Consider the following 15283-nt stretch of genomic DNA (forward strand, 5'->3'; position numbering starts at 1 on the left):
TTCCCTGTACAAATCCTGGCTATTCCAATCCCGGAATTCTGGATTCTCCATCACCCCTGGAGATGCCGATATTTCTAAAAGGGTTTTTCCACGCTCCGGGGTGTCGGAGCAGGAAATCCACGTTTGATATTCCGATGTTTTTTTTTTTCCATCCCGCATCCCATCATCCAATTTTTTTATTCCTTTTTCCACATCCACTGCTCAGCTCCCTGGATATAAAAATAAACAGCTGGAATCCAAGCCCATTCCCAAAAAGTGGCATTTAATGGACTCCAGATCTCCAGCTGCTCTCCGGTACTTTAATGGGAAGCAGAATTCTTGGAATTAGCCAGCCTGGAATGTCTCATCCACCCACTGGCACACCAGGAGCGGAATTCCTGCTCCAGACCCTCTCCAGCCTCGGCTTCTCCTTGGACACGAAGGTTTGGGATTTTTCCATGGAGCCCAGAAGTTTTCCGAGGGGAATTTTCCCAGTGGTGAGGAGAGGATGGAAAATTGTCCTCACCAGCGGAGCTCTGAACCGTGGGAATTTGGGAATTGGTGAAATTGTGGCTCCCCATCCCTGGAAGCGTCCGAGGCCAGGTTGGAATGGGCTTGGAGCATCCTGGGGCGATGGGAAATATCCCAGCCCATGGAATGGGATGAGCTTTAAGGTCCCTTCCCTGAAGCATTCCATGATTCCATGATTCTGGGAGAGCTCAGGAAGATGGAGAATCCTGGAAAAATTCCAACCTCGAGGGAAGGTCAAGGCCCAAGCTGACCTCAGCTGCTGCTCCCACTGGATAAAATCTGGGATGCATCCACAGCCTTTTCCTATCTTATCCCAGTTTTTCCTTTCGGTATTCCTGCTTCTCCGGGATTTATTCCCGGCTGTTTTCTGATTCTGAGTGGGTTAAATGAGCCTGGAAATTCCAATCTCATCCCACACGGAGTCTCCCTTCTCCCAGATATCCCAGATCTCTTCCTTGTCTTTTTTTCCAGCTTTTTTCCCTGTCCAATTCCCTCCCATTCCAGCAGAAATTTCCCAAAATTCAATCTCTGGGACAAATCCCTGTTTTGTGTTAATTCCTGACAGGGACAGAGGTGGGAGAGGTGGGAAAGAGGAAATGATCCTCTCCAAGTTAATTTTTTAAGATCGAGGTGAGGATTCAAAAATTAATAACAAACTTCTTGATTGAAACTAATTAATTAATAAGAAATTAAATATTAATTAATCAATTTCTTCAACTCCTCCCAGATTTCCAGAGCTGATGATCCCAGATATCTCTATCCCAGCCCAGAAAATTTGGGATTTGTGCTATTCCTTTAAAAACAGTGCTGGAATCGAAGGAAATTTCCGTTAACCTGCGGGAATGTTTTCAGGGTTTTGCCCTTGCAAAGGAAATCATGGAATTCCCAATCCATGGTTATTCAGACAGCTGGAAAATAGAAATAAAATCCATCCTGCCTTTGTGTTATTCCACTTGTTTTCCCTGGGATTGTGTAATTCCTAAAAAAAAAAAAACAAACCCAGGAATGATTTGGAGGCGCCCAACTCCGTTTTTTCCCATTCCCCGGGGTGAAAAGAGGGATGAGCTCTTCCCAGAATTCCAGCACCTCAAAAGCTCTCTGGTGACCTCGCTGTCCGTCTTTGGAGTCGCTGGGAAGCTCCAAGGTCATTCCCACCCTTTGGAAGCGACTCATCACGATTTTTCCCTGTTATCCATACAGGGGGGGCCAATGAATCCAGGCTTTGTTTTCCAGCCACGGATTTGCCGAGGGATGATTCTTCCCGCTGTTTTCATTGGCAAAGAGGAATTCGTAAATCTCTGGTTTATCCTGGGATTTCTTTTTCCCAATTCTCCGTCTCCGCCAAATCCTATTTTGTCTTTGTTTGGGATAGGAGCACAACCTTTGGAATCTGCTCCAAAAGGTGGGAAAAAAAACAGTGATAAAGAGGTTCCTCCCTCCTCCAGCAGCCCCGGGAATTCCATCCAGTTCAAGTGCCCTGGATCCATGAATTTCATAAACATGGGATTAGGCTGTTTCCTGGGAAAACCCCCAGGAGATCCCAACACTGGGGTGGGAGAATGGTTGGATTTCAATGGGGCTGTTGTGTCCAGATGGTCCCAAAGGTGTCGCCACGGTTCAGAATTCCAGGCTGGAATTCCTGCCGGCAGCAGGTCTGCGGAAATCCAGGATCAAGGAAGCGCTCGAGCAGCCGAAAGTTTGGTGATTAACTTCCGTGCGCAGGCAGGGAATCCTGGAATCATGGAATGTGTTTGGATGGAAAGGATCTGAAGGATCATCCCATCCCACCACATCCATGGGCAGGGACACTTCCCACAGTCCCAGGTGGATCCAATCCCGATATCCAGCCGTGCCTTGGACATTCCCAGGGATCCAGGGATCAGCCCCAGCAAATCTGGGAATTGCAGCCCAGGCAGGAATTCCTTGCCAAGATCCCAGCCCAATCTCCCCTTTCCCACTGGAAGCCATTCCCTGGCTCCTGGCCCTGCAGCCCTTGGCCCCAGTCCCTCTCCAGCTCTCCTGGAGCCCCTGCAGGGACTCTCAGCATTCCCTGCATTTTGCCTTTCTCCACGATCCTGATTTTCCCATTCCCACTCCCGAGAGGAGACGCAATTCCATCCCCACAATCAAAACACCAGGAACGGGAGTGTTTCAGAGCATTTCTTTGGGAATCACAGTGCTTTGGGCATTATTGCAGATAAGGCAGGCACGGGTGATCCAGAACAAATTCCAGCCAATTCCCTGGATAACCGGAAGCCACAGGGAATTCCCTCTCCAGCTCCCACTTGGATTTGGAGTGGACACACCCAGGCCTGGAGCTGGATGTGGCTGCTCAGGTATAAAAAAATGGGATGGAGTTGGATTTTCCGGATGCTGCAGCCTGAATTTACTCACCGGAATTTCATGGGATCCTCTTGGCGTGAAAACTGGACTGGGAGCAGGGAATTCCTTCTGGAAATCCCTGTCTTTATGGAATTGGATGCCCTGGATCCTTCTCTCCCATCCCTGCTCCAGGTTTGCCAGGAATAAAATAGGATTTCCCACTGGAAGTGTCTCTGGAGCCAATCCCGAACTTTCAAGCCCATCCCATTCCAGGCATTCCACAATCCTGGGTGGCTCCAATCCTTATCCAAGCTGGCCTTGGCCATTCCAAAGGTAACCCATGGATGGATTTGGATTCCTTTTCTTTCTGGGATAGACGGTGGTGTTCCCGATGGGATGAGGGATGAGCATCCCGTGTTTGTCATTCCGACATGGATCACGCATCCATTCGGAGCTCCTGGCTCCAAGATTTTGGGATGGGATCACAGAGAATGACATCAGGATGGGAAATCCCAGAATCAAATCCAGGGGATATTGGACCTGAATTCCCACTGTGGATTCCAGGAGAGCACTCAGGGAATTCCAGATTCCCTCTGGCACAGCTGGATCCTGGTGGAAAAGCTGCCAGGACCAAAAATTCCCAAAATTCCCATAAATCTCGAATTCCCAATCCCAGCAAGGGCCGAACAGAATCAACTTTCGTCCTCGGCTCCTCAGATCCTTCGGGATAATAAAACCTCTGGAAAATTGGAGCGGATCCTGGCGGTCGGCTACAAACAGGGATGGGGGTGGGAACGGGCTTAGGAGGTTTTTAGGGAAAAGCCGAAGGAAAACGAAGCGTTTAATGACGGAAAACGAAACCTCCGCCCTGGGATGTGCAAATCCGGAGCCGATTCCTCCGCTCCAGCTTTTGGGAAAGGGCCATGGATCAGCCAGAGCTCAGCAGCAGGGATGGGTTAGAAATCCCTAGAAATCACTAGAAATCCCAAAGTTGTGAGTTTTCCATGTGGAAAACACTGAGAAGGAGGTGCCCTGTGCGATCCAGGAGCTGTCCCAATAAGAATCCCGGGATTTCATCCCCCATGGATGGCATCCCAATCTGACAAAGTGTTTCAAATGGGTTTTTTCCCTGTTTTTTTAAGCACGGGATAAAATCCCAGCCGGAACGGGACAGGAGCTGCTTTCAGAGGTTTTTCCCAGGAAACTGATCCCTCGGGATCACTTTTCCCAGCTCCTCGCTCGTTCAGAGCAGCCACAGCTCCAAGGAAAACGTGGAATCAAGGAAAAGTCTCATCCAGCTGAAGGGAAGATGGGAAGATCCCAAATCAGCTGGTTATTAGCGGGATTTTCCTGGTGGAAAAATGGGAGATGATTCCTTGTGGGATGAGAATTTGAGGAATAATATCCTCCCAGCACTGGGAAACTCCATGGAATAATGCTTCCATGGAACAAAAATTCCATGGAATTATGGAAACATCCAGGGTGGGAAAGACCTCTGAGCTCGAATCCAACCTTGCCAAGGTCACGAATTCCCAAACGCCAAATCCCACGGGATAATCCCGCTCCAGGGATGGGAGGAGGGAACTAAGCGGGAACGTCCCAGCATTCCCATCGGATCTGTGGGAGGCTGAGAAGGTCATGGATCACGGATTTGTTTGGAAAACAAATCCCATTCTGGGACAGGTTTTGCGCTCCATTAATGCCTGGTGGTGGCAAGCGTGGGTTGGTATGTTTTCCATAAGAATCTTTGGGAATATAAGGGAAAATGAGGGATTTTTAAAGGAATATCAGTGAGGCTCAGCCTGGGAAAAAGGAGGATCCAGAGGGAGCTTCCAGCTCTCCCTAACTCCCTGGAATGTTGGAGCCAGGTGGGAGTTGGGATCTGATCCCAGGGAATAACAGGAAAAGAGGGAACAGCGTCAGGTTCTCCCAGGAGAGGCTCAGGCTGGACAGCAGCAGGAATTTCCTCATGGAAAGGGCAGTAAGGGATTGGAAGTGCCCAGGGAGGTTGGGAATCCTCATCCCTGGAGGTTTCCAAGGAATTCCTGGATCTGGCTCTCAGTGGGGATCAGGCACGGCTCAGACTCACTGATCCCAAAGGGTTTTTCCGACCTCTGGGATTCTGGGATTCTGCAAATTCTGACACCAAAAAGACCAAGAATTCCCAAAAAAGTGGCTGGGAGGCAGCAGGAAAGGAGGAAATCAAAGCCCAGCTGCTCCTGGGATTACTCTCCCAGTTGGAACGGGAGACCTGAGGGATTGTGGAGCAGCTCCAAGGGAAAACCAGCCCCAGAATTCCATGGTGGAATGCAAAGGCTTCAAAATCCAAGAAAAACCAGGATTTTGTGGAGCACCAGCTCCAAATCCCAGGTTTTCCACCGCAGCCTTTCCCATTCCTGTGATTTCAGCTTTGGGAATGCGATGTGTCATCCCAGAGATTCTGGTTTTCCAACACATATTCCATAGGTTTACAATATATAAATGGGATAATACAGGGAAAAGGTGAACTGAGGCTGGATCAGAGAGGAAAAAGTGCTCGGAATCCGTGGGATTTGCTCAGGCCGGCAAATCCCAGATCCTACCCTGAGGATCCTCCCCACATTCCCAAGTCACAGATGGGAAGATCCTTTCCCCGCTACCTCCTCAGATTTTCACTGGAATTTGGGATTTACCAACCAGAGCAGCGGGAAAACTCAAACAAAACACAGGAGGCTGGAAAATCGGGAGTATTTTGGTGGAGGCTTTGGTTAGGTTGACGCTTCCCAGGTGGAATTCCAAAGGGAAGCGGAGTCTTTGGCAGCAGCTGGAGGCCTGGATGAGGTTGTTCCTTCTCCACTTCCGGAGGGAAAATTCCTTCCCCAAATTCCCAGGCAGGCACGGGAGCGGCTTCAGTTGAAAGGTTTCACCAGTTTCATGGCAGCGTAGTTCTGGGAGGGTGAGAAAACACGGGAATCGTTGGGAAAACAAGGAAATTGTTGGGAGAATGAGGGAATTGTTGGGAGAATGAGGGAATCATTGGGAGAATGAGGGAATAATTGGAAAAACTAGGGAATTATTGGAGGAATGAGGGAATGATTGGAAGAATAAAGGGATGGTTGGAAAAACATGGGAATGATTGGAAAAAATGAGGGAATTGCTGGAAAAATGAGGGAATCATTGGAAAAAATTAGGGAATCACTGGAAGATTAACTGAATGATTGGGAAATAAGGGAATGGTTAGAAAAACATGGGAATCGTTGGGAAAATGAGGGAATCACTGGAAGAATGAGGGAATAATTGAAAAAACTAGGGAATTATTGGAGGAATGAGGGAATGATTGAAAGAATAAGGGAATGATTGGAAAATGAGGGAGTCATTGGAAAAATAAGGGAATCACTGGCAAATTAACTGAAGGATTGAAAAAATTAGGGAATGATTGATAAAATGAGGGAATGATTGGAAAAATGAAGGGAATCATTGGAAAAATGAAGGGAATCATTGGAAAAATGAAGGGAATCATTGGAAAAATAAGAGAATTGTTGGAAAAATGAGGGAATAATTGGAAAAAACTAGGGAATTATTGGAAGAATGAGGGAATGATTGGGAAAATGAAAGGAATCATTGGAAAAATGAGGGAATCACTGGAAGAATGACGGGATCAGTGGAAGAATGACGGAATCATTGGAAAAAGAAGGGAATGATTGGAAGAATTTAACAAGCACCAGGAGTCATTCCTGGATTTTGGCTGTTCTTCCCAAAACTTTTGAAGAGAAATTCCCACCTCTTCAAACCCTTGGAATAAATTCGGCCCCTCCCTCCATCACCATCCCAGCATCCCACTGGTGGGAGCATTCCCAGTTTTCCCTGATTTCCTGGAACCTCTTCCTCCCCTCTGGATCCCGCTGCTCATTCCCGTCCTCTGGGATTCCCACGGATCTCATGGATTCACTGCCCAACCCCTGGCTCTGTATCCCTAGAGCTCCTTTTTCCAGCATCCCACAGAATCTGGGATATCACCTGCTCTGCCCTTTTGGAAAGGGCTCCTGGAACATTCCCAAAAGCTGTGCCAGGATTTTTCTGGAATGCAGAGCTTTCCAGCAGGAGGAGGTTTCTCCAGCCCCGCCCCGTCGTCATTTATTCCAAGGACAAATCCAGCTGGCAGCTCCATGGAATTTTGCCAAAGGCCATCAAGGCAGGCACTGCTATCCCAGATTTTTCCCTTCCATATCCCAGAAAACCTCGGGATCTGTCCCAGTGCCAGGATTTTGTGTTGCTGAGGACACCCCAGGAATGACCTTCCCATGATTTTTTGGGATCTCCACCATTCCTGATTATCATGGAATTGCTGAGGTTGGAAAAGCGCCCCAACCCTTGCTCATCATTATCCACATCCTCAAATGCCACAAATGCCTCAAATCCAGATATTTTTGGAATAATTCCATGGATGGGGATTCAACCACTGCTCCAGGGATGGACACCCCTTTCCATGAGGGATTTTCTTTAACATCCATCCTAAAATTCCCTTGGAACAACTTGAGGCTGTTCCCTCTCGTCCTGTTGCTCCCTGGGAGCAGATCCCAAATCCCACCTGGCTCCAAACTTCCAGGGAATCATGGAGAGCAAAAAGATCCCCCCTGATCCCACTTTTTTTTCCAGGATGAGCCGCTTCCGCAGCTCCCTCAGCTTCTCCAGCCCCTTCCCAATTCCATTCCCATCCTCGGACACTCTCCAACCCCCTCCAGATTTTCCCCACGAGGATCCCAAACCCAAAGAAGTCCCTTTTTAACCCATTGTGCTCCTCAGCACGGAATTTTCCATCGCCCCGCAAACCTCGACCAATTCCCATCCTCTCCCTGCCGCTCCATACCGGGAAGGCGTAGACAAAGATTCCCAGGAAAAGCAGCAGGATGAAGAGGAGGATGGCCAGGAGCAGCAGCCACTTGTAGCGGCGCCACAGGATGAACTTCAGCGTCTTGTACGGGGACGTGAACCACAGGAAGGAGGTCTCGGGACGCCTGGAGCCAAGGGAAGGGGAGGTCACCTGGGAATTTCATCCTCCTGGATCCCCAATCCCACCTGCCTTGGTGGTCTGGAGCAGAATCCCAATCCCAGGGGATTCATGCTCCAGAACAATCTCCCAGTCCCACTGCTCTCCCATATTTCTGGATACATCCCATCAATGTCCAACTTGATGGTACAGAACTGTCTCCCAGATCCCAGCGGATTCATGGTCCAGAATAATCTCCCAATCCCACTGGATTCATGATCCCCACCAATTTCCCAATCCCATTGCTTTCAGCTCTTCCACATTTCGGATACATCCCATTAATGTCCTCGTGATGCTCCAGACCAACCTCCTAAATTTCATTGGATTCATGGTCCAGACCAACCTCCCAATCCCAGTGGCCGAGACCAGCTTCTAAATCCCACTGGATTTATGATCCAGGCCAACCTCCCAGTCCCACTGGACTGGGGGTCCAGGCCAGTTTCCCAATCCCACTGGAATGTGTCAGTTCCTTCATCCCTCTGGGTATGTCCCACCAATGTCCACCTTGGTGCTCCAGACCTGTCACCCGAATCCCATTGGATTCATGGTCCAGAATAATTTCCCAATCCCACTGCTCTCAGATCTTCCATATTTCTGGATACATCCCACCAATGTCCACCTTGGTGATCCAGGCCTGTCACCTGAATCCCAGTGGATTCATGGTCCAGACCAGAATCCCAATCCCAGTGGATTCATGGTCCAGACCAGAATCCCAGTCTCAGTGGATTCATGGTCCCTATCAGCTTCCCAATCCCACCGCTTTCAGCTCTTCCATCTTTTTGGATATATCCCACCAATGTCCAGACCAATCTCCCAGTTCCACTGGATTCATGGTCCAGACCAACCTCCCAATCCCACTGTTTTCAGCTCTTCCATATTTCTGGATACATCCCACTGATGTCCACCTTGGTGGTCCAGACTCCCAATCCTACTGGATTTGTGGTCCAGACCAATCTCCCAATGGATGGGGTCAGACCAGATTCCAAATCCCAATGGATTCAGGGTCCAGACCAGCCTCCCAATCCCGCAGGACTGCTGATCCAGACCAATCTCCCAATCCCAATGGATGCGTGGTCCAGACCACAATCCCAATTTCCCTGGACTGTGTCCCCTCCTCCACCAGCTCCAAGTGGATCCTACCCGGGTTCAAACCCAGTTCAGCCCAGTTCCCTTCAGCTGGAAACCCAGAATTCCCATCTGGACCTCGAGAAATCCATGCCCTGGTTGTTGCTTTTCCCTTCGGGATGTTCTTACTTGGGATCCTCCAGCCTGGGGTTCATGTTTGGCTCATCCCGCCCCATCCCGGCCGGACGCTCCTCATGCTCCTGTTCCGCCACGATTTCCAAAGTCATCTCCAGTTTGCCCTGGATGGGATAAACAAAACCAGATCTATTATCCCAAAAAACAGGGGGGGAAAAGTGAGGAATGAACATGGGATGGAAAATTTGGATTAGAGGAAGAAAATATCCTTTGAGCACAAACCATTCCCAGCAATGACCACAAGGATCCCAGGATTCCAGAGATCCCTCACCTGTCACTGGAGATATTCCAGGAAATCCCACATCCCACTGATGCCCAAATTTGGTCAACCCCAGAATCCCAGGATCACTGAGACTGGAAAAACCTCTGGGATAAATTCCAAGCTGTGACCGATCATCACTGAGGGCCACATCCAGTCTTTCCCAATTTCCCTGGAAGCAGCTCAGGTTTCCAATTCCCTGCCTGGATCCCCTCACCAAAACCTGGAAGAGGAGCCCATCCACCTTTAAATCTATCTCTGGGACAGTGGGAATTTTTTTTCCCGGTGTTTAGGACACGAGATCGTTGGGAATAGCCGTGATATGGAGCCAAACTTGGTGGCACATTCCAAAAACGACGGTGAAAATCCCACAAATCCCAATCGTTCTCTGCATGGAAAACTTCCAGCCAAGTGCGGGCTGGATCCACAAAATCTCCAGCTGGAAATGGAAATTCCTTGCCTTGGATTGCATGAAGCTTTCAGGGAATTCTGGAATGCTTTGGATTAGGAAGGAATTTGAAGCCCAGCCATTCCCACCTCACGGGCAGGGAAATTATCCCAGGGTGCTCCAATCCTCATCCAACCATGCCTTGGACGTTTCCAGGGATGGGAATTGGAGTGAATCCAAGGGAAAACATGGAGAGGCCACGTTACCGCCAGGATCTTCTGCTGCTTCTGCTCGGCCACACAGGGCCACCAGCCCTTGACGGTTTTCTGCTCGAAGAGGGACACGAAGCGCCCGGAGGACAGGGAATCATCCACGAGATCCAAGGAACATTTTTCCGCCGTCTTGGCAGGCTTGGGCATCCTGTTGAGATCCATCTGGATGGATCCTGCAAGGAAGAACATTCCAAGAGAGACATCTCAGTGGGATAATCCTTGAAACATAGAATGTTCCCTGATCCCGTGGAGTTTGGGCCATCCCAAATCATCCCAATACAAACTCCCGACTTCCGCTGTCCCAGGTGGCTCCAAGTCCCATCCAAAGTGGCCTTGGACACCTCCAGGGATTCAGCATCCCCGGACAACCTGATGCTTTCCCTTTTTTGGGATGGATCCCAAAATTCCCAACTCACCCAAATAGTCGTCGAAGGAGAACTTGTCGTTGTCCCAGATCTGGAGGATCAACTGCGGTGGGATCTTGTTTTCTGTCTTGTCCAAGCTCCAGAAGTGTTCCTAAAATCCCACCGGGAGAGAAACCACAGGAAAATGAAAGATTCACCGGGAGAACTGAGCAGGCTCTGGAAATCCTGGAATTCCTGGGGTGTCCTGCAGGAGCACAGGCTCTGGAAAACTCTTGGAGAAGGATAATCAGTGGAAAACCCAAGATGTTTCTGGAAGGTTTTGACATCAATTTATGCCTCAATTTAATGATTTAAATTATTGTAATTAACTTCATTTAATTAATTTGATTTAGATTAGGAAAAGGCTCCATGGGATCCCAAACAGGATCTTTAGGATTGATAGAAATTCCCACAATTCCAATGAGGAAAACTTCCCAAGGTGAAGAGAACAACGAGAGTTGAGTGGCCACACTTTGTCTTCCCCTAAATTCATGGAAAAATATGGGATTGACACCTAAATCAGAACTTCTGAATTCCCAAGGATCCCTTCCCTTCCGGATCCACCAAGGATCCGATCCCAGCTCCGTCACGGGCTGAGACAACCAGAGACCACCAAATTCAGGTCACCCATGGCTCCTGAATTTATCCTTGGAATATGGATATGGAAAGGAGGATTCCGTGGTATCCCAGGAATCTCCTGATATCACAAATGCTGCTCCCAGCCCCAGCATACAGCCTGGCCTTGGGCCAGGGATCCAGGGTCAGCCCCAGCGAAATCTGGGAATTGCAGCCCAGGCAGGAATTCCTTGCCAAGATCCCAGCCCAATCTCCCCTTTCCCACTGGAAGCCATTCCCTGGCTCCTGGCCCTGCAGCCCTTGGCCCCAGTCCCTCTCCAGCTCTCCTGGAGCCCCTGCAGGGACTCTCAGCATTCCCTGCATTTCTCCCTTCTCCGGGGGAACATTCCCAGCTCTCCCAGCTTTTTCTCCCAGCAGAGCTGCTCCATCCCCCTGATCATCCCACTCCTAAAAAAACCCGGAGCAGCTCCTGGGAAGCCACTCAAAATCCTGAGCTTTGCTCCTAAAATATCCCTGAGGAGCCTTGGGATGAGCTGGGATCTGAAAAAGATTTTTTTTGGGAGCGCTGATGGAGCTTGGGATGGATTTGGGATCTTCACATTCCCCACATTCGCATTAAAGAAAAAACCCCAACCGAAAAGCCCCTCCCAAAATCCCAAATCCCAACAGAAAATGAAATGGAAATGCTGAAAATCAAAGGATTTTCCACCTTTTCCAGCTTTTCCTCAAGGATTTAGGGATCCACATCCCATTTTAGGACCCCCAAAAATCCTAAATCCCAAGAAAAAATTAAACAGAAATGCTGGAAATCAAAGGATTTTCCACCTCCTCCAGCATTCCAGGTTTTCCTCCAGGAGTTCTGGATCCACATCCCAGTTTGGGTCCTGGGAAGGGAATTCCCAACACCTGATCCTCATTCCTGCACTTCCAAGTGTGGGAATTCCATTGGAAAATGGAGATTTCATCCATCAGTTCTGCACCCCAGAGTAAGGAATATCCAGTGCCTGAGAAGCGGCATCCGCTTCCCTATTTCCGTGCATGAAACCAGGAATTTTTTCCAACAGGGATCCAAACACCATTGTCGGGATGCCTGGGAGTTAGGACCGAGAATTCCAGAATCTCAGAGGTTGGAAAAGTCCTCCAGGATCAGCGAATCCAAGCTGTGCCCAATCCCCACCTCAGCATCCGAGAATTCCTTGGACACCTTCAGGGATGGGGATTCCAAATCTCCCTGGAGGTTTCCAATCCCTGACCACCCTTTCCATGAGGAAATTCCTGCTGATGTCCAAAAAGAAATGTTGGGATAAAGGAGAAAGACAAAATCCCCCCCAAAGCCCAGGGATAGTTGGGATTGTTATTCCTGGCTCCAGCAAAGAGCAGGAAAATCCCAACGGGATTCCTGACACCCCTCCAAGGTTGTCCCGGTGGCAATTCCTCCTGGAAGTGTCAGAAATCCCAGGATTTAATTAAAACCAGGAAACTCCAGCATTATTCGTCCCTCGCTCTATAAATTCACCCCAAGACTCGGATTCGTTATTTCATCCGATATTAAATTATTAAAACAAAAAAAAAAAGGAGGAAAAAGGTGTCACATTCCATCGGAACATAAATATTCCAGCTGGGAGTCCACGGGCACTCCGATCCCATTGGATTCATTTTTAAGAGATCCCCCTGGATGGTTCCGTTTCAATTTCGCTCCGTTCCCTGCCCGCTTTTGGGAAAACGTGCCAGGAATTTTGCACTGGAGCATTTTACGGATGCATTTGAGATATTGGATGATCCAGAAATCTCAAGTGAACTCCATGGAAAATTTCCTCTCTCCCCTCTGCTGGTCGCAGTGGGTTGGGATGGATGTTTATCCAGGGGGATTTTTTTTCCCAGCTTTTCCAGCTGTTTTGAATTAAAACTGCTAAAAAAGGGGGAAGAGTTGATGGTGATTCTTCCCTTTCCCAGAAAGTGGGAAAAGAAGGGATCCACAGGGACACGGGAGCCGTGGATCCATGGATAAGAAAGCTGTGATGACCTCAGGAGGGGCTGGAAAATTCCCAGGTGCTGGAAGATCCAAGGTGACCACCTCCTTTGGATTGTCCCTTCCTGGAGAAATCCTGGTGCCCTTCTAAGCTTGGAAAAGGGGGAATTACATGGAATTCCGGACTGGTTTGGGCTGGAAGGGACCTTCAAGAGCATCTCGTTTCCAGGCTGGAATATTCTCTGGAAAGGAAACTTCCATGAGCTCCATGTCCTCTTCTTCCCAGTGAATCCCTGGCTCAGAGGTCCATGCCATCACTCCCACATTCCAGGGATTTGTCCACGCTCCAGGCACATCCCATGCTCCCTTCCAGGTTGATGCAGCTTCCCAAGGATTCGTTGGAATTTCTCCTTGCACCATCCCATCCATGTGGAGCTGAACTTGAAGAAAACCTCACACCTGGGATCATCTCCCGCTTTTCCCAAACAGATCCGTGTCCCTCAGGATAACGAAGATGAAGGATGGGATATTGGGAAGGAAATCCAGGCTGGGGAGGAGATGGGATGGAATTCCCTGAGAAGCCGTGGTTGTCCCATCCCTGGAAGTGTCCAAGGCCAGGTTGGACAGGGTTTGGATCCACCTGGGATCGTGGAATGTTTCCCTGGATGGGCTTTGAGGTCATTCCCATCCCAAACTATTCCATGATTCCATGGAACTGCTGGCAAACACAGCAGACTTTGGGATTCCACCTTCCCTCCTTCCCACTGCAACATCCAAGGAAAAAGGGAACAAAACCCTGGCTCTGCACCCTCGGTATCCCAATCCCAACATCCTGGCATTCCAGGGATAGCTCGACCCTTTCCAGGTGGGAATTCAATCCTCCATCTCTCCAAATTCCCTTTTTTTTTCATGGAAAAACACCATAAAACATCATTTGGCCGGAGACAAAAACTCCCTGCTCCGAGCCCTGTCAAGCTAGGAACACCCAAAACTCCGCTGGAAAAGCAGGAAAAGGAACAGGGAATTGGGAAGAGGGAATTTGATGCCAAGCAAAGTTTATGGGTCCCTTCCAAGGCGGCGGGAAATTCGCTTCCATGATTAAATCGAGCTCCGAGCATTCCCTATAAAAACAACCCGGAGCGCGAAATTTATATCCCGGCCTCGGCCAAGCCGTGGGGAAAAAAGGATGGAATTATTGTTTGGGGGGTTTGTTTTCCAAGCGAGGGGAGGCTCCGGGATATTTTATGGATTTTTGTGGATAAAGCAGCAGGGAAGGCAGGGAAAAAACGGGCTCCGATTCCCAGGAATGTGTTGACAGGGCTGCATTTCTCCCGGATTCTGAATGTGCTCCAGAATACAGTGGAGGAAATCTGATTTTTGGGAAGGAGAAGAAATCTGCTTCCAGAAATTCCCATTTCAGCCTCGTCCCGCAGGAATTTGGGAGTTCTGGACGTGCAGGAGATTCCCCTTGGATGTCACAGAATCCCCGAGGTTGGAAAATACTCCAGGATCGTCGAACCCGAGCTGTGCCCAATTCCCACCTCGGCACTGAAAGCCACATCCAGGAATTCCTTGGAAACCTCCAGGGATGAGGATTCCCAACCTCCCTCTGCACTTCCTATCCCTGACCGCCTTTTCCATGAGGAAATTCCTGCTGCTGTCCAGCCTGAGCTGATCCTGGCACAGCCTGACGCTGTTCCCTCTTTTCCTGTTATTCCCTGGGATCAGATCCCAATCCCACCAGGTTCCAACATTCCAGGAAGTCGTGCAGAGCCAGAGGGAACCTCCCGGGATCCTCCTTTTCTCTCTTTCCCAGCTCTCTCAGCTTTTCCTGGTGCTCCAGTCCATTCCCAGCTCCATTCCCTGCCCTGGACACGCTCCAGCCCTTCCATGTCCATAAAAATCCCAGAACTGGCCATGGCACAACCAGGGAGACGCCGTTAGCTCCAACATTCCATGAAAACCTTTTCTCACCCTAAAGGACTTCCCAGATCCAGAACTGGCACGGGAAGCTGAACATTCCAAAACCAGTTCCATGCATTTTCCACCCCATGGCACCTGCAGGATGCAGGAGCCGAGCTCTTCCCTGAGTGGATGCCTGGGAAAATGGGATCCACATCCAGGTGACCTCGGATTGTCCGGCTGTTCCACGACCTATCTGGTAACAGGCTTAGACCAGGAATCCAAACTCTAAACTTCCAGTTTCGGTTGGAATTTTGGGAAAATTCCTTCGTGGAAAAGGTTTTCCAGCCATGCAGAGGCTGCCCAGGGAAATGATGGAATGTCCATCCCTGGAA

At 49.3% G+C, this 15283-nt stretch overlaps 1 protein-coding gene across 19 annotated transcripts in view; it reads right to left on the reverse strand.

The window, feature by feature from the left end:
• Positions 1-2657: 2657 nt before the first annotated feature.
• Positions 2658-15283, reverse strand: part of DYSF (dysferlin) — a 74085-nt gene continuing 61459 nt past the window's right edge. For all 19 annotated transcript variants that reach the window (XM_086887934.1, XM_086887932.1, XM_086887929.1 and 16 more), the window contains 5 exons: positions 10454-10553; positions 10032-10210; positions 9113-9222; positions 7679-7826; positions 2658-5759 (listed from right to left, as the gene is read on the reverse strand). In XM_086887934.1, coding sequence (XP_086744060.1) covers positions 5721-5759; positions 7679-7826; positions 9113-9222; positions 10032-10210; positions 10454-10553 — 576 coding nt within the window. In that variant the 3' untranslated portion in view covers positions 2658-5720. The remainder of the gene's footprint in view (positions 5760-7678; positions 7827-9112; positions 9223-10031; positions 10211-10453; positions 10554-15283) is intronic.

This window comes from Cyanistes caeruleus, chromosome 5 (assembly GCF_971803275.1).
Source record: "Cyanistes caeruleus chromosome 5, bCyaCae1.hap1.1, whole genome shotgun sequence".
NCBI classification, from domain to species: Eukaryota; Metazoa; Chordata; class Aves; order Passeriformes; family Paridae; genus Cyanistes; species Cyanistes caeruleus.